This window comes from Oculina patagonica, chromosome 14 (genome assembly GCF_052425735.1).
Source record: "Oculina patagonica isolate OP01 chromosome 14, crgOcupat, whole genome shotgun sequence".
Classification (NCBI taxonomy): Eukaryota; Metazoa; Cnidaria; class Anthozoa; order Scleractinia; family Oculinidae; genus Oculina; species Oculina patagonica.
In genome coordinates, this window is record NC_135771.1 from 1,247,532 (window position 1) to 1,269,831 (window position 22,300).

General features: G+C 39.0%; 2 protein-coding genes, 1 non-coding gene and 1 pseudogene across 4 annotated transcripts in view; all 4 read left to right on the forward strand.

Annotated features, from left to right (window-relative positions):
* Positions 1–21,435, forward strand: part of LOC144638569 (spliceosome-associated protein CWC27 homolog) — a 36,467-nt gene extending 15,032 nt beyond the window's left edge. The window contains exons 10-15 of the mRNA XM_078497759.1: positions 14,094–14,144; positions 15,290–15,417; positions 16,554–16,672; positions 18,846–18,952; positions 19,292–19,401; positions 20,586–21,435. Of these exons, the coding sequence (XP_078353885.1) occupies positions 14,094–14,144; positions 15,290–15,417; positions 16,554–16,672; positions 18,846–18,952; positions 19,292–19,401; positions 20,586–20,742 (672 nt within the window). The 3' untranslated portion in view covers positions 20,743–21,435. The remainder of the gene's footprint in view (positions 1–14,093; positions 14,145–15,289; positions 15,418–16,553; positions 16,673–18,845; positions 18,953–19,291; positions 19,402–20,585) is intronic.
* On the forward strand, positions 932–3,563 carry LOC144638564 (uncharacterized). Its single transcript, XM_078497756.1, has one exon. It carries the CDS (start codon positions 978–980, stop codon positions 3,174–3,176), a length of 2,199 nt encoding a protein of 732 aa, XP_078353882.1. The 5' UTR covers positions 932–977; the 3' UTR covers positions 3,177–3,563.
* Positions 9,221–11,978, forward strand: LOC144638566 (uncharacterized; annotated as a pseudogene). The gene is made up of 2 exons (XR_013567968.1): positions 9,221–11,588; positions 11,703–11,978. The product of XR_013567968.1 is annotated as an uncharacterized LOC144638566 (transcript).
* Positions 18,371–18,441, forward strand: Trnag-gcc (transfer RNA glycine (anticodon GCC)). Its single transcript has one exon. It is a non-coding gene; the product is annotated as a tRNA-Gly (tRNA).
* Positions 21,436–22,300: the final 865 nt, after the last annotated feature.

A 22,300-nucleotide genomic window follows, 5' to 3' on the forward strand; every position in this document is an offset into this window, starting at 1 on the left:
CGTACCAAGTTCTTCATGCCTTGTGCTTGTTACAGTGTAAAATGCACGGCATCTGATTGTTATTTCCCCTTAGACATGCAATGCACGTTTGCCGGGGGGGGTGCATGATCTCACTTGGAATTGACTGATACATAAATGCAAAATAATGCCTTTTGTGACAACGTACCACCCAGGGGTTAAACATTTTACACAAATACTGATGCAACATTGGGTTCTCATCTGGGTATAAACTGACAAAGGTACATGGTATGTTCCATGCTATAGAAACCTCAGGACATTTCACTTGTGATTGATATTGAATGTGTGCGTACTGAAACAAGAAAATGCGAACAATCAGTGTGCCTGTTAGCCTGCGAGAGCAGACGCATTCCCGGCCGTCGGGAATGCGTCTGCTCTCGCAGGCTATGTGCCTGTGGGATATTAATGTTTTATAGGGTAGAGCGCATTTGTTGGATCTACTAGTAACTCTTCAGAACTAAACGACTCAGGAGATCAGGCACCAGATAGCCAACAGCAAGGAGCTGAAGAAACAACAAAACTAAGTTATTTGTAAGAAAAGTGGAAAGCAGCATCGCAAAAAAATTTTCATTAAAAACTTCTGGAAAAAATGTGTGTTCCTCCCCTTGAATTCCCCTAGAATAGCTCATAAAGAGGTATGGCCCTCCCCTTTGCTGCTCACTTTCGCTGATGTCCCTCCGGAGCTCCCCTTTGAGGCCCCAGCCCTGAGCTCCCCACCCTCCCCCCTCCTACCTACTACTATTCCCAGGCCTCTCTATAAAAGTGAGTCATTTATCGTGTGGTTACCAAGCTATTGGACCAAACTCACAAAAGTAAACGGGTGTCGGTCTGTAGTGTGTTTCGTCCTTGATAATCTCAGCTCAATTTTATCAGCGACGTACTTCTACTCTGTTACAAACTGATTTGAAAACTTGTCAAAGGAAAGTTAACTTATCGTTGAACTTAGTGAACTTTTAAGCATGCACAACAGTGATGTACTTGGCGATGAGGGAAGAAAAGCTCTGAACGCTTGTGTAAAGGTCAAGATTTACGGAAAACCAGAAAAACGAATATATGACTGCGATAAAGCGCTGGAGCAATTGCGGGGATGTTACGCCGATCTATCCTCCCCATGGTTGTTCTCGGATCACCCCACGCTTCCCGAAGGTCTTCCACGTCTTGATTTCACGAAGCCGGCGAAAACTTTTGACATAGTTGATATTCACGATGCACTTGTTAGGTGTGACGAAAAAAGCTATGTTGACAAATACCCAAGAGAAGGACCCGAGTCTGATAAAATGAGACACTTGATTGACAAAAGAAGAGCTGATGTTGAAAGAGAGTACGAGGAAGCCACTGCTGACCCAGAAGGACGATGCAGATATTCCTGGGTTGTTGCACAGCGAAGAGTGAGGGATTGCTTTGCTGGAATTTTTCCGGGGGATGGGCTTGGTTTAATTCCCATAGGGACGTATAATGAACCTTATAGTGTTATTGACATTCATGATGAGGTTGTTCGTTTGGATGAATGGAGCTTTGTGAAAGGGTACCTAACAATAAGGCCAGCTAGAAATCTTGGAGAGGAAGAGTCAGAAGAAAGAGGGAGAAGCCGCTTCTGTGGCCCCTTCAGTAGAGAGAAAGAGTTGAAAGAGATAGAGGAACGAAGAGCTGGTATTGAAAAAGAGTTTGAAGAAGCCAAAGGCACTCCTGGTGTAATTCAGAAATATTCCCGAAGTGAAGCAGAACTGCGCGTGAAGGGTTGTTATTATGGATTTTTTCCACCTGAAGCAGTTATTCTTCCTGTCAAAATGGATGAAAGTGGGATGCTAAAATCCACTCAGGATTATGATATTTTTGACATTCGCAAAGCAGTTCATTATTTTGATGGAAAAAAGGTGCTTGACAAATATCCTGATGAAGGGCCTGGATCTGATGAATTGAAGAAGTTAATTGATGAACACCGGGATAATTTGAATAAAGAGTATCAGAAAGCCACATGTGATACAGGTAGTAAATCCAGGCTACAAGAATATTCCATGTGTGAAGCTGAGCGCAGAGTGAGAGATTCTTTTGCTGGTACCCGTCTGTCTGATACAGATATATTTCCCACAAAGAAAGATCAAAATGGGATACCCAAGATTTACCAAACGTATGACATTTTTGACATTAAAAAGGCTCTTGAATATTTTGATGCTAAAAAGCTTTGTAAAAAATACCCTGAAAAAGGGCCTGAATATGATGAAATCAAACAATCAGTTGATGAACAAAGGGCTGCTATTAAAAGAGAGTATGCCATAGCCACAACTGATACTGAAATTGAGCATGGTTCAGGGTTTATAGTTCATGATCATTTCATAATTACCAATAGGCATGTGATTGAAACCTGTTTAAATGAGCCAGAGAGTCATGAAATTCGCATTTCCAATGCAGCCATTGGTGAACTGGCCTGTAAGGTCATTCGCTATGATGCAGGGAAAGATTTAGCATTACTTTATTGTCCAGATCTTAATTTAGAGCAAAGTGGAATTTGTCCATTGAAGTTTTCCAGCCAGTCATTATTACCTGGCGTGTCAATTTTTTCTTTTGGTTATCCCATGAGCCATACAGGAGAAACAGCCCTCTTTGTGAGTGGCAATGTCTCTGGTTCCAAGAAAACCTTAGCAGGTCATTCAATGGTTGTTTTAAATTGCTCTCTCAACTCTGGCAACTCAGGTGGCCCAGTACTGTGTTGGGTCAAGGGTCAATTAAGGGTAGTTGGTGTTGCAACACAGAAGCATTTCAAAGAGATTCTTACATTAGAGGAGAGGGAAACTGTTGAAAAAATACGGGAATCATTGCAAACCCATGCCATACCTGATGTGCCAGATAACCTTGTAAAACGCCCACTGTCAGGTAATATATTTCTGAATTATGATTCCTATTTAGAACTGCACCCAGGTTGTCAGACTTCAATGTCCTTACTGACATTAAAACTGTATGATGCATTAGAAACACACTCTCAGTTCAATTTAAGTAATGCCTTGCCAGGACATTTAGTCATTGAGTTTATCAAAGACTCTGTCAGTAAATATACTGTAGAGTATAAGGAAGAGTTGGCTGAGATAATTAAGTTGTCTGAAGATCAAGTAAACATTTTGCCATCTGGTCATGTCTCTGCCTCTCAGTGTTGTATTCAATAAGCATTTAAATTATACCTACTGATTCAGCTCTCTTGTTTTATTTGCTCTGAAATACTTGTCCCTTCAAAAGCTTAAAGACATGTCCAAACTGTGTTAATGATTCTTAACTTGGTGTGCCTTCAACTAAGCAGGTGAATACCAGGGACACATAAATTAATAGGCGTTTTATTTATGTATTTCAAGTTTTTTAAATTAGAAGCTACCATAAATATTTAGTTAATAATATCAGCTTTACAATAGTCTGTTTTTCAGCTTGTCATGCAATCAGATAACTTAGTTATTGTAAAGGATTAGTTATTCTAAATCTGAAAATAAAATTAAGTTTATAACGTTTGTAACTGTTTCAAAAGAACTGTATCAACCTTGTGTATGTAAAAGTAATTACAGGTACAGAAAGCAATTAAATTAAAACACGAAACACAATTGATGGCTGAATTAATTCAACTAGGAAGACTTATTATACATGTGTCTTGGTCATTATGGGAAATAAGACACCTACCCCAGTATTTGAAATTGTCAGATGATGGCCTTCACTGCAACTTTATGTATTCAAAAGACTAAAACCGATTTATTATTTGTTTGACACATGCATAATATGTCTGGATGAATGCAGAGTGAACAGGCTTTACATAATTTATCTCATGGAAATTAACTGGCGTTGTTTTTTCCGTTTTTTTTTTTAGATATGGCCTGTTTAAAATTTGACGTAATTTTGACATGTGTATCCCTAAAACTTTAGAAAGATACTCCATTTAAGATTACAACCCTACTCACTTGAGTTTTTAATTTATCTCTGCTTGAAGATATTCAAACAAGATTGATTTTTACTCATATTGATTATCATATATAATCAGAATCAAAAGGAAATGATCAAACTGATTTGAAACAATTTAAACAAGTGATAACTCTAACTGTTAATTAACCACAACATACCCACTAAATGTCTCCCCTTAGTCTTATTTTGAGAAAAATGTGCGCATACATAAAGGGTGGCTTGAAGCATCTTTCTTTTCCCAATGGCCCCTCAAGCATCGTGTTTGTACCAAGTTGTTCATGCCTTGTGCTTGTTAAAATGCACAGCATCTGATTGCTATTTCACCTCAGAACTCACCTCAAGATGCATGCAATGCATCCAGTCTTGTAGGAGAAGGTACGTTTTTTCTTGGGGGAGGGGGAGGGCTTGGGAATTTTGGTAGTTTTTTTCCAAAAACAGTGTTGGCCAAACTCCAGACCCCTCCCCCCCCCCACCCCACCTTTGGGTGACTGACCGAAGTGTGACCCACCTCTCGCTACATGGTAATTGTTTCATGCCATAGAAACCTTAGCCTCCCACGCAGTCCTTCTTAGGGGCGTGAAACACGATCGCCCCTAAGAACGACTGCGTGGGAGGCTATAGAAACCTCAGAACAATTTGCTTGTGAAGGCAAAATATTTGAAAAATGAGTATATACTAGTTATGCAACGCTTTCGAGTGGTATACTATGGAATATCCCTCGAGTCACTTGTATTTTCTCGGTATACACACGAGCCTTTAGGCGAGTGTGTATACCAAGAAAATACAAGTGACAAGTGGGATATTCCATAGTATACCACGAGAAAGTGTTGTGTAACTATTTTATACCATGCCATAGAAAAAACGCTTACTAAATTTCGTCGAGAATACAATCGCAGCGCACGATGGGAAGGTTGGGTTGAATACCGTCGAATATACAACGGCTTTCCTGTATTCTGATTGGCTGTATTTTCTATGGCATGGTATAAAAGTGTGTATAGCTATACCGCAACTGTCTTTCCGTCAGATAGTTTTTTTTTTCGGGAAATTCTCAAACTTAACATCCTGCGAACAGAGTTCTTTATCAAAACATTCATCGGGAAGCCGGAATCGGCGTTTAGTTTTGTCAATGATAATGCTTTGGCTCGATTTTACATTTATGATATATTTACTACTTCAATTTCTTTGATTGAATCTCTTCAGTGTTAATTTAATATGCTGAACTTTTCTGTAAATACGGTTCATTTTATTTATTTCGAACTAATTAACAAACAGCATTTTACACTCTTGCTAACCCGTCGATCGACTCAACGGCATTGAAATTAAATGGCGCGCGTATACAGACAAAGATTTTGTGATACAATCTTTCTAGGTTTCTTTTAAAAACAGATAAAGTGGGGAAAAAAATAAAAACGTTATTCACCAGCCTAGGTCGGTCCGTATTGGGAAAAACTGTGCCCTCGGTCTTGGAACCGCCCTCGGCCTGCGGCCTCGGGCGGAATCCAAGACCTCGGGCACAGTTTTTCCCAATACGGACCTCCCGGCTGGTGAATAACCTATATATCATATGACCCGTACGGACCCGTACGGACCCGCGCGCAATTTCATTGGAAAACCATATGAAAAAAAGTCCCCGTACGCCTCGCTCTAGCAGGGCCGGAAAAAGCCGTACGGCCCTACTAGAAAAGCGTACGGCCCCGCTACTGCCGAAATTGGAACCAGTTGATTCCACAGCTTTGAATTCAGATGAGCAATAGCTAAGATTTTTCTAAAAAGCAAACTGATGTCCAACATTTTTATTAAAACTTAACTATCTAGAAAACTGTGTAGTTTGCAGGCGCAAAAATTAAAACAAAACGTGTTTAAACTCGGCAAATGATGAAGAAATACTCCGGACAACAACAATAAAATCGAAATAAAAGCCGTAAAAAAATAATAATAATCGGACAAAGACGTATCCTGGTTTGTAGTCATGATAAACATTGAAGAAAAAATGCAAATGCGAAGTAAACATAAATTTCTCTTTTCTCAGGCTGCGGAAATTTTAAATCACGACAAACAAAATGCGAGTACCTGTTTGCAACTAACCTGATCAATGACACAGTTTTACGCTTGTTTTCACGAAGCATTTTAAGCACAATTTGGACATCAACTAATATAACTCAACATCGTCGATGAACTAACGATTGCAAGGACTAAGCAGCAACAGCAGACTTTCATGAATCTACGACCTGTGGTAAACAAACCAATTTGAAGCCGAAGGGACACGAAGCGAAGCAAAATCCTGCTAGTAAAATCCCTTTCCAAGTCTTCATGTAGTTGATAGATTATGATCTAGTGTTGTTTTTAACATCCAAAATCCTTCTTGGAGGAAAATTAATTAATCCTCTCGTTCAAACCAATTGTGAATTTCGGCAGAAGAAACGTCGCCGAAACGTCGTGCAAACTCTTTGTTGTAGTCTTTCGTTTCCTTTGAAATTTCTACTAACTGCATTCCTGTACGAGGAATCTAGTCGGATTTAAGGTGGCTCGACCCAGTTTTTTTCTAGCGATACCTATCAACTTTGAAACCCTGATACTAAAAGGGATTGATGTCAATGACAAAACTACTATATCACATGCATTATACATAGACTGAACTTCAATATGATATAAATTTTTTGGCGATCAGAATGAATATCACGTGACAATGACGTCACATAGGGTTTTTCTCTGAATCGAATTTGAGGCGGTAACCGCATTTTCGCACGAGATCCTCCACGCTACGTATACCTTGGGTGCTTGCCTTCATCTCAGTGGAGTTTCATCGAAATCTACAAGAGGAATTTTGAAATATCTTGGAATTTCTTTTTAGATGGTATTATGCGTAAAATAAAGTCAAGACTTCATATAAAGAATTTGCTTCTTTTTTATGTTTAATGAGAGGATTTAGCCCCCATTCCTTTTAGAAATGTCCCATATACTACATCCAAACCTTTAGACGAAACTAGACTTGCGCGATTTCGAAAAATATGAAAATATCTTAATCGGAGTAGAGTTCAATGTTTAGCTCTTTTTACCATTTTTACGGCTACTTTTGCAAAAAAGCTATTATTTCAAAAACCCGTCGATGAATTTTTTCCAAAAATTTTCAGGGTGAAAAATGATCAGTACACCACACAATCCCTAAATTTCATGCTCATTGAAAATTTCTAAGGTTGTCTAAACTAAAAGCAAAATTGAGTAAACATTGAAGCGATGTCGAAGTTTTGAATAATTTTGTGCTCTGGGATTTCCTATTGTTTCGATTTAAACACAACATCGAATTCCTGTGCCCCACGCGTGTAATGACCACGCTTGGCTACCTTCCGAAAGCTTTCCGAAATCTTTCCGAAATATGGAACAATGGAAAAGAAATTGTCACGCATTAGCTTTTCTTGTTGGGTCGACGTCTTGGCTGAGATAAAAGTTAAAAATGCAAAGAACAAGAACTGCAAAACACAAAAAGGCCGCAGTACTGAGTGCTACTATAAACGGAGAATTCCATTCTATTAAACAAGCATCATTAAATCTTTCACCTGTGCGATGTAGTCCCAAGATAACAGCCACTTTTCGACTTACACTGACCAGCGTTGCGCGAAACATGTGTACCCAGTCCAAAGCTTTATTTTATGTGTGGTTGAAAGCGTTCAGGAAGAGTTTAAGATTAGGTTTTTTTCTCGTATTGAAGTGCTGCCACTTCTTTTAGTTGAACTTAGAAATGCAACAAGTAAACAATCTTTTTTAATAAATACTGGACGCCAGATTCAGCTTGCTTATAATACGTGAAGTCTATTTTCTGTCCGTTTTACTCTTTTAAATGACCGAGGAGGCATAAAAAAATAACCGGCTTTGAGTTTGGTGTTGTGTGACTGCTCTCTTCAGTTGGAAATGTATTCTTCATCCATTATTGTTTACTTGAACTCGATAAGAATATTACCATATTCCGAACCATTTCGGAAAGCTTTAGGAGGGTAGCCAAGCGTGGTCATTACACGCGTGGTGCACAGGAATTCGATGTTGTGTTTAAATCGAAACAATAGGAAATCCCAGAGCACAAAATTATTCAAAACTTCGACATCGCTTCAATGTTTACTCAATTTTGCTTTTAGTTTAGACAACCTTAGAAATTTTCAATGAGAAATTTAGGGATTGTGTGGTGTACTGATCATTTTTCACCCTGAAAATTTTTGGAAAAAATTCATCGACGGGTTTTTGAAATAATAGCTTTTTTGCTAAAGTAGGCGGAAAATTTGAAAATAGAGGTGAACATTGAGCTTCACTATGATTCATATATTTCATATATTTCGAAATCGCGCAAGTCTACTTTCTTCTAAAGGTTTGGATGTAGTATATGGGACATTTCTAAAAGGAATGGGGGCTAAATCCTCTCATTAAACATAAAAAAGAAGCAAATTCTTTATATGAAGTCTTGACTTTATTTTACGCATAAATTATACCATCTAAAAAGAAATTCCAAGATATTTCAAAATTCCTCTTGTAGATTTCGATGAAACTCCACTGAGATGAAGGCAAGCACCCAAGGTATACGTAGCGTGGAGGATCTCGAGAGAAAATGCGGTTACCGCCTAAAATTTGATTCAGAGCAAAACCCTGTGTGACGTCATTGTCACGTGATATTCATTCCGATCGCCAAACAATTTATATCATATTGAAGTTCAGTCTATGTGTAATGCATGTGATATAGTAGTTTTGTCATTGACATCAATCCCTTTAAGTATCAGGGTTTCAAAGTTGATAGGTATCGCTAGAAAAAAACTGGGTCGAGCCACCTTAAATCTCCTTGGATTGGAGCTTAACTCGGATTGGAGCTTAACTCGGCGATTTGGTTGACAATTTTGAAGTTTTAAAACTTTGCACGCACATCGCAGTTCAAATGCACTTTACTGGCTTCCCAAACAAATTATACGAGCTACCATTGGCTTTTCAAACAAAAAGAAAAAACAATAAAAAAATTCAGTGGTCATATGATAAAATGCTTATTGACTGAGTTAGGTCGGGCCGGACGGGAAAATATTTGGCTCTCGGTCAGGACGCAAGGACCTCGCTGCGCTCGGTCCGTACGTCCTGACCTCGAGCCAAATATTTTCCCGTCCGGCCCTCCCACTCAGTCAATAAGTACATATTGTTTTTCCGGTTCACTCCACCGGCATGGAATTCACCACTGTCCCCAGGCCTTTCTGTGAAGGTGAGCCATTTATCGTGTGGTTACCAAGCTATTGCACCATTCCGAAGAAGACGGAAGTAACAAACATTTACATTGTACGATTTCTAGTTGTTTTCGTCCGTGGTAATCTCAGCTCACGTTTATCAGCGACGTATTTCTCTTTTTTTGGGTTGTTGTTGAACTTGGTGAACACTGAAACATGCACAACGGTGATGTACTTGGCGATGAGGGAAGAAAAGCTCTGAACGCTTGTGTAAAGGTCAGGATTTACGGAAAACCAGAAACACGCAAATATGACGGGAAAGCAGCGCTGGAACGATTGTGGGGTTGTTATGGTGGTAGTTATCGAAGCGGGCAATGGTTGAACATTAATCACATCTTGCTTCCCTCTCTTTTTGATAAAAATGGAGATTACATTATGAAGGAGACGTTACGACATTGTTGATATTCATAAAGCACTTGATGATTGTGATAAAAGGAGCTATGTTGACAAATACCCAAGGGAAGGACCGGGTTCTGATAAACTTAGAGACTTGATTGACAAACGAAGAGCTGATGTTGAAAGAGAGCTTGAGGAAGCCACTGCTGATCCTGAAAGACGACGCAGATATTCCTGGGTTGTTGCACAGCGAAGAGTGAGGGATTGCTTCGCTGGAAACTTTGCAGAGGATCGATGGACACTTTCAGGCAAGGCCGCAAATCAACCGTACAGTATTATTGACATTCACAAAGCTTTTGTTGAATGGGATAAAGAAAGGGAACGGGCTGATGAACAAAGAGTTTCTTTACTCGAAGAATATGCTGAAGCTGCTAGTGCGTCTGCAGATTCAAATAAACTTTGTAAATATTACCAAGGTGATGCAATAATCCACCTGAAGGAATGTTTTTACCACATTCCAGTTGGTTGGTTAAAGGGTGATTTAGCACCTAAAACTGGGATGCCAAAAACAGCGGAAACAACTCCAAGTTATGACATTTTTGACATTCACAAAGCACTTCTTCAATTTAATGGAAGAAAATTGCTTGAAAAATATCCAGAAGAAGGACCAGGATCTGATGAATTGAAGAAGTTAATTGATGAACACAGAGGTAATTTGGAAGAAGAATTTCAGAAAGCCACATGTGACACAGATGACAAACCAAGTCTGCGTGAATATTCTCGGAGTGAGGCAGAGCGCCGAGTGAGAGATTGCTTTGCAGGTACCTTTTTATCAGGCTTTCCTGCAGGGGATACAGAAATATTTCACATGGTGACTAAAGATGAAAGTGACCAGACTTATGACATTTTTGACATTAAAAATGCAATTGAAAGTTTTGATGCTAAAACATTTGTTGATGCATTTAAGTATCAAAGTGAAGGAACACCAAAGTTTGGTGAAAGTAAGCAAAAGGTTGACGAACAAAGGGCTAGCATACAACAAGAATATGAGATAGCCACCACCAATGTTGAAATTGAGCATGGCTCAGGGTTTATAGTTCATGATCATTTTATAATTACCAATTGGCATGTGATTGACACCTATTTAAATGAGTCAAAGAGTCATGAAATCCGCATTTCCAATGAAGCCATTGGTGAACTGGCCTGCAAGGTTGTTCACTATGATGCCGGGAAAGATTTGGCATTGCTTTATTGTCCAGATCTTAATTTAGAGCAAAGTGGAATTTGTCCATTGCAGTTGTCCAGCCAGTCATTATTACCAGGCATGTCAATTTTTTCTTTTGGTTATCCCATGAGCCATACAGGAGAAACAGCTCTCTTTGTGAGTGGCAATGTCTCTGGTTCCAAGAAAAAATATGGAGGTCCGTCAGTGGCTGTTTTAAATTGCGCTCTAAACTCTGGCAACTCAGGTGGCCCAGTACTGTGTTGGGTCAAGGGTCAATTAAGGGTGGTCGGTGTTGCAACACAGAAGCATATCAAAGATATTCTAACATTAGAGGAGATGAAAACTATTGAGCGCATACGGAAGTCATTGCAAACCCATGCCATTCCTGATGTACCAGAGCATGTTGGAAAACGCTACTGCTCATTTACGGATCATTACTTAGACCGCCGCAATTGTCAGACACCAATGTTTCTCCTGACATTAAAACTGTTTGATGCGTTAGAAACACACTCTCAGTTTAATTTAAGTAATGCCTTGCCAGGGCATTTAGTTGTCGAGTTTATTGAAAACAGCATCAGTAAAAATACTGGAGAGTGTAAAGAAGAGTTGGCAGAGATTGTTAAATTGTCCGAAGATCCTGTTAACAATTTTTGCCATCTGTTCATAATTAATATTTTTGTATTCAGTGAACATTAAACCCTGCAGACTTGAGACATGCTTCATTAACTTTGTTTAACTAAAAAAATTAAGCAAATAAATTTTCATTTCAATTGTTGGATCAATCAACTTATTCAATGTATTTTGTAGATGTATTTGCAATTCAACACACTGTATTGTTTTAGATATTGTCTGTCAACTCTCTCGGCCCTTGCGGCCCTCCTGCCCGGGTTTGTCCCGTCCCTCCTTTTTTTTTAAACCCCGGGCGGGCCCCCCCGGGGCCGAAGCTAAAGGGCTTTAATTAATGATATAATTGGACAGGGCATCATAATCAAACCTGTTGTTTAATGTCCAGTGGAAATAGGTTGTAATTTATTTGTATATGACTGTGTATAAAGTTGCTTTTCAAGCTATCAATTATGTAACAAAAACTTGTCTGCGATATTTGATTTGCCATGATGTTACATCCTTTTTTATGGTTTTGCTACCTGACATTGTTCATTGTTTTGAAGCGAGTTTAGTCATTAATATTTGATTGTAATCATTTATCAAAAATTCATTATTACATTAAATGAACTGCTGTAACATACCAGTAAAGAAATAAAATAGTTTTTAGTGGCATATTTGCAGTTTGTTTTTGAAATCAATTTTAGTGATCCACCTTGCTTGGACACAATAAATAAATTTAATTCCTAACAATATTATTATTAACATGACTGCATTATTTTCCATGGTTTAGGCCAATCATAGCTGCATACACATGACTGCACATGAGCCAGTCACCAAAATTTACCAATGAAACAAATAAAAGTTGTGTCTTATCATGACCCTAGTGTTGGAAATGTAAAATGGACCCCAGTGTGTCACCTTTTGAATTTGATTATAGGAGACTTTGAAACAAATCAAAGTTTTACTTCAATAAAATATGACTGTCTGAAAAGAAATTTCAAGAGATTCATTGTTAGTTTTATAAGTACAACAGATGTCAAGAGATCTTGCAGACAGTCTACAGTGTCAGTATCGTCTGACTAAATCAACTGTTTGTAAAATGACTTGCTGCACCCCTAGCTAGTGGCAAAGTTGCTGTGGTCAGTTGCTGTAGATTATTCAGATGCTAATTTGCACTTAAAAAGAAATAAATTAGTCAACAAAAGCAAAGGAAATTGCTACTCTCTCCTGGATAGGATGCTAGTCCACTGCAGGGTTATCACCCAACATTAAATTTTCCAGTAACCTTTTATGGGTGGAGAGGCACTGAGAGTAAGATGTCTTATCCAAGAACACCCCTACCCCCAACAACCTCCATCTGCCAGGGCTCAAACCCACGGTCAGATTGCTTGATCTGTAGTCTAGGGCTCTAACCATTAGACCACCACACCCCTTGCAGTGTTTCCAATGATATTAAGTATTTTGTTGTCATTCAATTATTATTCCTCTGCCATGGTCATAGGGAGACTATCTCATGCATACCACAGTGTTCTACTGGAAACGCTGTTATTGCTGTTATCTCAGGAATCAATGTTAAAATAATGATAATGATAATGTATTTATATAGCGCATTTTTCATATGTATATGTTCAAATGCGCTGTACACACTGTAATTTTACTACACAATTGTAAAGGCCAGACCACAACACCGGAAGCTTCGTGCCCTACTCTTTGCGAATAGTGTGTGGGTTCTTTAACGTCCCCTGTTATAAGACTGAAGATACAGGAGACGGGACCTACGGTTTATCGTCCTTTTCCGAGAAGACTAGAATGTCTAACCATTTGCAGATGAAATTACAAAGGCAGCACATTCTCCTCAGTTATTTTAAGACCCTGAGTGTTGGTCCGGTCTGGGGTTCGAACCCACGACCTCCCGCACAGCAGTCAGGCGCTCTACCAACTGAGCTAACCAGGCGGCAGTTATCTGCTGAACATGAGATAAGGCAGCAGTCATGAAATGACAGTTGCCACAAATTATCCAAAACATGAAAAAAAAATCAGTTGACAGTAAAGTGATATCAATTCCTTAATAAAATTTCAGACAGAAACCTTAAAATAGTGAACTGCTGCATTGTTTAAGGGAGGTCGCTTATAGAGGTGGTTGCTCTATAGAGATTATATTTACAGTATTATACTGACAATATTTTCAGGACTTTGGCAACTGGCTGCATAATAGGGGGTGGCCGCTTAATAGGTCTTGAACTGTATTAGCTTTGTTGAAAAACAATATTATTATGCTTAAAGCGGGGGAACCTTTTCCATACTTGTGCTTTGATTCCAAAAAATTGTTATTCTCCCTAATTACCACATGCTCTTTCCATTTTCAAGAAGCTATATAGCTTAAGAGCTGCAATAACCTACAAGCAGGCTTATGTTTGGGTCATATACACAATGGCAAAGCCACAAAAAAGAATCGGTGACTTGTTCTTGCTACCCCGTCACTTTCACATGCGATCAAAGTGTGAGCTAGGCTCCATTTCTGCCACTTTCTAGCCCAGTCTTTGTTCCTTCCCTTTTTTGCTCTTTTCTGTACAGCGGCTAAGTGTGAGCCTGCTTGCAGGCTAGAACTGCATCACCTGGAGTAACAAAAAAAAGTCTGTACACATGTATGGAGTGAGTAGCCTTCATGACTCCCAATCAGTCCAAAACGACTGCAATTAAACCAAATGTATTTGTTTACATCTGTTCAGGGCAAGACGAAATCAAAGACTGTAGACTCAGATGATGACAGTGATGAGGAGGTTAGTTCTATAGAAGGGAGAGCAACCTTGTTTCCAGGGTCTCTAATGCCCATACCCCCCTCCCCCTGCTCCATCTGGGGGGCAGGGGGAGAGAGAGAGAGACCCTGGGAACGAGGTTGAGGGAAGGGTATCTGTGGTGTTCAACTTAAACATCATTACTTACATTACCCTCTAGCAACTTACAGTACAGTTGCCTTTGGGCCGTCTGATAAATCAGGTTGCAATCCATTGTCCTTTACTGTCTTAAAATAGATGGTACAAATTTAACCATTTGCAAAGAACCTATGACTTTCTCCATGGAGGTTATTCTTTATGAAACCTTGTTGAAAGTGGTGCGAGCACCAAAGGCATGAAAAATTTCCTGGGGGTATTCTCCCCTGGGAAATTTTGAAAAATCAAGTTGTTTAAGTCCACCTTCCCTACATTCTGAGAGTCATTTTAACCGTCACTCCCCGATTAGGTGGACCTCAGTTTGTGGCCCATGGGCCACAAAGGTCCTGGCCAAGGTCCACTACAGCCCTGCACTAACAAGTTCAATAGTTCTTGCTTATCATAAAATGAGAATGGCACCAAGTGACAGAAGTCATGATTTTATTGCAATAACAATGGGAGTGGCACAGGGCATAAGACAAATATTAGACACTTTCAGGTCATTTTGTCTGTCTTGATATGAACAGTGTTATCAGTAGCAAAAACATTAAACTTGTGTAAGATGACAAAACAAATTCCCAAGCATTTACTCCTTGGCATGGCCTACATAATTTGGAGCATGGGATAACCCCCCCCCCCCCCCAGGTGGAGGGGATTTTGGAAAATTTAAATTGAACCTCTGAAGGAGACTAATCTGGAGGTGGTTTAAGCATTTTTTTACCCTAATAGAAACCCTTTTGCATGCCTGATTGGTCAACACACTATGTTTTTTCTAGTTATTTTATTTTTTTATCTTTGTGTGCAGCTCAAGCCTTGTTGGCTAGAATTTATAGGAATTCTATCTTGAACACTCTCAGTCAAGTTAAAATCCTCAAGTTATTTTAAATTTACTCTAGATGATATTGATGAGCATCCCTGCCCCTTTCATGTGGCAGTGCCCCCTCTCCTTAGCACTGGCCGAGCATTACTGACCCATGTACTGTGCTTTTTTGTAGAATAGCGATGAACAGGATTTTGACTCACAGATGCGAGAAAAAGTGCGAAATAAACTAAAGAAAAGAAAAGCAGTCGAAGATGTTGATAATGAAGATGAAACAACAACAAAAGAACGATCTGAAATTAGGTTAGTTAACAACAGCAACTACAATCTGTAATATGAAGCCATACCCAGGCTAAGGACATAACTTACCTGTCACCATAGAAAAAAACGATTTTAAATGTTTGCATCTAAAAGTCCTTCTTCAAAAAAACAGCAGTGGTCCTTTCTTTGACGGGGGTGGGGATGTCTGTAATCTGCATGAGAGTGAGATGTCTGGGCCTATGAGAGGGAACCATTAGATTAGCACCAACAGTTGCCAGCACACTAATAAGATGTCCCTTACATCTCAATGTGCCAAGTGGCACAAAAGGTCTTAAGGTAGTAGCCTGCAAGGAAGACAAATTTCTCCTTGCTGTTTCTTGCCACCAAAAAGAGTCAGAAAAACTGCCTGCTTTCTCAGGCTGTAAAAAGGAATGACCCCTACTCCTGTCTATGTCTGGTCAGCATCTCATTGTTGGTGCAGCTTCAACAGTTCAGCGTCATGTCATTTTGGTAACCCTCCAGATGTCCAGTGAACTGCATGTAGTTTCAATCCCTATTGCCATCTATTAAAATGGTACTTGTACTGGTCGCCAACAAGAGCCGAAAAAAACCGTCTGCATTGTCAGGCTTAGCCTGCGTGGCCGGCGTTCAAAGGGGAAGGAGAAGGGGAGTTCAAGCGCGAAGCACGAAGGCTATGTCAGGCTGTAAACTGAGGAAAGACTTCTGGTCCTGTGTATCTTTGGTCGGCATCTCAGTGTTGGTGCAGCTTCAACAGTACAGCGTCATATCATTTTGGTCACCCTCTCTTCCTCATCCTTTCAGGAATCCAGTGAACTGCCATGTAAGGATGATTCCTCATGCCATGTATCAAAATGGTAGACTCTTGCATTGTACCGTATTTTCCACTCCCCCCTCCCCCACCCACCCCCCAATCCACTCGATTTAGCCCCATGCTTTGGTTCCCTCTCTAGTATTCACTCATTTGTGGTCAGTCTGAGCATCCATCCAGTGAAACGCTTTGTAAACTGTGCTAATTTATTTGTCTGCAAGATATTCAAGAGAATTCACAAGGCTTAGAGTCCTTCTTTGTGATAAGGTGCTCCTTTATTTGATAGCACATGTCTTTTAACTATGATAAAGCCTGGCTGACACAGTAACGTTTTTTTCTTCCTCGTTAGTAAACAGCAGGGAGACTCTCAATCCAAGATCCCTGCTGCACGGGCTGAGTACAAACGTCTTAAGCGAGAGCTGATGGAGACTAAAATAAAGAAAGATGAAAAAGAGAAGCCATCCAAAGGTAAAAACCATGTGTGAATTGATCACTGAACACAGATTTGATTGCCTTGATTATCCTGTAGATAGGTGGTCTTTCGGCCGTTTCTCCTCTCCGCATTTGGGTTGTGCGTTGTCCGTCCAAATAACAGCTGAGTAGTAGACTACTTACTGTAGGTGAAGCCCAGCGAGTATAAGGCCATGTTACACGAAGGCAACTTGCAACGCAACGATGACGACTAAAAAACATTTGCAAGTTGCAGAGGAACTTGAAACGCGCCCGCTGAATAATTAAAATCTCAGCGGTAACCACTCCCGTAGACTTGCTCTGATTGGCTGACTCCAACACAATTGCGTTGCAGGTTGCGCTTGATATGTTACACGCAGCAACTTGTGTCGCAACGTTGCGAAAAGTAGAGGATAGTTCAATTTTTTCTGCAACTTACAACGCAACATTTTGTTGCATTGGAAGTTGCAAAAATGGGGTGTTACATGTGCAATTTTTTTCGCAACTTGAAGAGTTGCATTACAAGTTAATAAAAAAAATATATATATATATTTTTTGTGGTTTTTTTTTTTGGGTGTTTTTGGGTGAATAAAAAAGAAGAAAAAAATTTTTTTTAATAAAAATAAAAATAAAAACCGAGGGGAATTTTGGGGGAACGGGCAACAAAAAAAAAAGAAAAAAACCCCCGTAACATGCATGGCCTTTAATAACGAGCGACTAGTACAAAACGCGCGAGTAGCGTGTGACTCACTTGCGATTCGCCGACTTTACTGAATATCCCGCCAAATCACCCGTTCTGCAGGCTAGGGGTTGATGCTGTAAAATGACGCTTATTCTAGATTATTAATATACCGGTACTTTTAAAGCGTTATTCCTGGTTGGAGTACATTAGAGGATTTTGAGTTGTACATCAGGCTATTTAACAAGGCAAGGACTTACATCACTGGTGGAACACTGGTGCAACATTTTTGTGAAAGAAAAAGCATAGTTGGGCGAAAAGATTTTGTTTTATATTGCGCTAGTAAAGGGATAGACTGAACAGAGCCAGGAGGTGTCGTCCTATATCACTAAGTTGCAATTTTACAGTAAAACGCACCGTTGCTGTTTTAATAGTGGAGATTTGCGGTTCATTTTTCGCATCCATCTTTATGTTGGTTAAGATGACCAGAACTCGAAACAAAACGAAGTGAAGAAAATGTAAAATAAAATCGCTTTTAAAGCTGGAGTTGTTCATATAAATGGCTAAGCTGTATCCGAAAATGTACGTTTTAGCAACAGGTTTCTTTTTCTGTTTTAATCTCAATTAAGACTTTCTTTTGTTATATCGTTTCTTTCCGGTGAATCCTTGAACAGCCTTGTAAACGAAATTAATTTTTTCGGTTTTCAACTGTTTTATTTAATCAGGCTCTTTTTGTTTACTTTATCATTGGTGGTTTTACAATTAACTCAGTTATCAAAATCGAACACCGTAACTACCACAGAAAGTGTCCTCGGGGGGGTGTTCTGATATGTGGTTGCGTTCCAGGGAAAAGATGAAAAGGGCTTTTAGTATCTAGTAAATAACGAAAGGTGTCCGTAATTTCCGTAATGAAAAGTGCGGGCTTATCAGCGTTTCCGATTACCAAAATAACGAGGCTCTCACTATAACGATCAAAGGTTTTGACGTGTCTCACAGAAACATTGCCACTGTTATTTAATCACAAGTATTATGTGTGAGCACTGGTGGTTCAGTGGTAGAATTCTCGCCTGCCACGCGGGAGGCCCGGGTTCGATTCCCGGCCAGTGCACATAATTTTTTTTCTATTTTTTTTTTCTTTTATTATTTCTTTACTGTTTTTTTTTTTGCCGAGATCAGCGCGGTACAAAAATAGCAATTTAAAAGTGTTCGACTTTCGGGTTTGCAACTTTGGTGCATACAGGCTAATATGCAAATCAGAGGAAAAACAAATAAAAAATAAACAAACCAAAAAAAGCTAAGAACTACGTATTGAACATTTTGACAATTTACGTAGGTTAACTGGTGTATTGATGGGCGTGTGAGGTGATAACCTGCGATCAAGTTAATTTTTACTCTGCTTTTACATGAAGAAATTTGCCTGATTGCAGGCCGTGAATATGATAGAAGTGGAAAAAAAAAACGTTTCAATATATGTGGACTTTATTTCATTTTTTTGATTTTTTTTTTTGTCAGAGTCAAAGGAATCCGACATCCTGGCAGCATTTCACGCTGAACAAAAGTCTTATCTTGAGAAGAAGAAAGCGGCTCAAAAGAGAAAAGGCGAAGGAAGAGATGAACAGGTAGACAGTGACTCTTTCTTGGCACGCAATGCTTTCTGTAGAACCCCTTGTGACCGTCACACAACGCTTGCAATAGCTTGTGACTGGCTTGTTTGTAAAAATACAAACCATAAAAAGAAGGAAATACACCGAAAACTGAACACTTTTTTGTATGCAACTTTATGCATGTACCCTATCTTTTGCGTCATTTTTATAGTGACGGAATTTACTCTAAACTGATTTGTGCTGGGTTTTTTTTTAAGTTTTTGTTTCTTTTTTTATAGGTCTTGTTTGTACTTTTGTCAGATAAATTGCAGTCAAGTGTCGCATTTGCTCATAACTACATGTTTCCTCTTGTAGACCCTGGCGCTTTTAGCGTCGTTTAAAACCAAACTAAGTCAGTTTGAAGAAGAACAAGAAGAGAAAGAAGATAACGAACCAGAAAACGAAGATGATGATGACACAGGATGGTAAGAACAACCACTACTGTGAAACAAATTGACAGGCTTTGTCACGACATTTTAAACCCTTATGCACAGAATAATTACTTAAGCTTTGAAATTTAAGGAATCACCAAAATGGCAGAAAAACACCCAAGAAGTAACAATAAACTGAAAATAATCAAGGGTGGTTTAGACTAAGGAAGATTATGACGGATTATGAACTAGAAACTCGAAAATGGAAATTGTAGTCTTGAGAAAAAACTGTTGCTGGTGACAGAGTGAAAGTCATCCTTAGAATTAGTGGCGGATCCAGAAAGGAAGCCAAAAATATAGGTGGCATTTTCTTACTCCAATCAGACTGGGGGGTTAATAATAATAATAATAATAATAATAATAATAATAATAATAATAATAATAATAATAATAATAATAATAATAATAATAATAAAAGGGGATGGGGTAGGAGAATATTTATCTTTCTTGTGCAGCTTTTTTGGGGGTTGAAAAAAAAATCCGGGGGGCGGGGGGAAAAAAAAAAAAAAAAAAAAAAAAAAAAAAAAAAAAAAAAAAAAAAAAAAAAAAAAAAAAAAAAAAATGGGAAAAAACCAAACAAAAAAAAAAAAAAAAAAAAAAAAAAAAAAAAAAAAAAAAAAAAAAAAAAAAAAAAAAAAAAAAAAAAAAAAAAAAAAAAAAAAAAAAAAAAGAAAAAAAAAAAAAAAAAAAAAAAAAAAAAAAAAAAACTAAAGATCGGGGGTTATATAAATCAGGGGTAAGGAGAGTGCCGCCTCCCCTGTCCCTCCCCCTAAAGATCGACCACTAACTGTCAATCCACAAACAGTTTTTTTTTCCTGAGGTTGCAAGCCATGTTCCAATTGGTCAGTTTTGTAGTTATGTGATTGGTTCGTTATGTCTCAAAGTGATCGGTTAGCTACATCCTCGGAGACCCAGGGGCAGTAAGTGGGGCGAAACGAAGGAATAAACCGGGCAGAAATCGTAGCGACGAAAGTTTTCAAGAACGGCACTTGAAAACGTTCGTCGCTACGATTTCTGCCCGGTTTATTCCTTCGTTTCGCCCCACTTACTGCCCCTGGGTCTCCGAGGATAAGGATGGGTTAGCTACTTTCAAGAAATAGTAGGTAGGTAGGTAGGTAGGTAAAACTTTATTTACTGTTTGTCTTCCTGTAACTGTGATGTGTCTTTGTTTATTTCAGGATGTTTCACTCGCTGCAGTGTGAAACGCAAGAAAAACGTGCCAGAGATGTCTACATTGAAAACGAAGACACATTTGAAATATTTGATCCACGAAACCCCATCAACAAAAGACGAAGAGAAGCAAGCAAAAAGACCATGAAAGACAAACGAAGATAACAACAACAGACAGACCTGGAAGATTTGTAAGTAAAGCAGTCAAGGGAACAAGCGCTGTTTTTCGTAAATCCTCTTGAAAATACCCGAAGACTTGCCGAGTCCTGTAAGCCAATGAGAAAACTCCACGAACACTCCCGAGTATACCGCAAGCTATGACGTCAACTTATGGTCATAAGGATACGTCATTTTTGCCTAGCAACGGGATTGCGATCGTAAAAGGCCCTTGTTCCTCAGAGTCAGTGAAGAGTATCTTTGATTGTGCATTAGGAGTGATATTCAGCCCCTTGATGGATTGGCGCGCTACAACTTTCCAGAACAGTTGTTCTGTTTTGGTAAACTTGGAGGGTAAAGGGAGGGGAATTCTGGAGTAGAGAAACGACTAACTTTTGGCCTGAACTATTTGAGTTGATGCTATATGTTCATTTTGCTTGACATTGAAAATATGGCGGTGACGCCAGGACGCCAAGGGAACCTTGAATAATTATTCTGCGGAGAAGACGAAAGACCCGCATAAAACATTTCGAGGCCTTTATTAACTCTACTGCTTGAAGGATAACCTAAACGCCATACTATCTTTGTTTCTCTTGTGAAACGATTCAAGCGTCAATTAAAACTCGTGTCAGTTGTCGTAACTTGAAACTTGATTGCCTCATAAAGCGAGCATAGGTTATATATATTACGATAGAGCTTAAGTTCAAGCTGAGATCTAAAGAGATCAGGATAAACTGTGTATTTCCACTCTATTACATAGTTGAACAGGAGTGCTATCATTTTTATTTGTAAGTCCTGTAACTTCTGAGAAAACTTATTTTTACTCGGGCTTGAATTCGCTGACAACAAGAATGTTCTGCACTTGTATTTAAGTCTTTTGAGCTCGGCAGAAGTTAGAACCACCTCACTTGTACAGCATAATAAATATTACCACAAGCAAGTGACTCTGAAACAGTTTTTGTTCCAGTGACGATCATGACACTTTACAATCTAGATACTTGATCTCTTTGTCTTTTAAATCCCAAGGTCAAACTAGCTATTCTCCTAACCGATTACTATAACTTTTGTTTGATTTTGTTTATGAGAGTTTGGTGTTACATCAGAACAATATCTCCTCGTTAATGATTTTTTTTATTCTCCTCACCTGTCTGCTTGATAATATATTGATATTGTAAGGAGAGTTTACATGTAGATCAGCACCACCCTTGTCCAAGATGAAATATCCAAATCCATGCCGGTATTGTCTTCAGTTGTCACGTTCTGCCTTAGTCTACTTCGCAACCGGCTGGTCACGCAACGCACCCTGGGAGAGGAAGCGTTGCGTGACGAGCCCAACGCCTGTGAAAGAGACTACATTTTGCTAAGTAAAACAGATTGTACTAACATGAGTCAACTCAGTCTTGTAAAATAATATAAATATTTATTAAGAAAGTACAAAGAAGCGCTCTAAATACTTAAACCGCTCAAACCCGACATAACTCCAGGATTCTTATCTTTTAATGTGGTAAGGGAAATAAACCATGTATTGCACATATTCAAACACTTTAACACATGATCACACATTGCG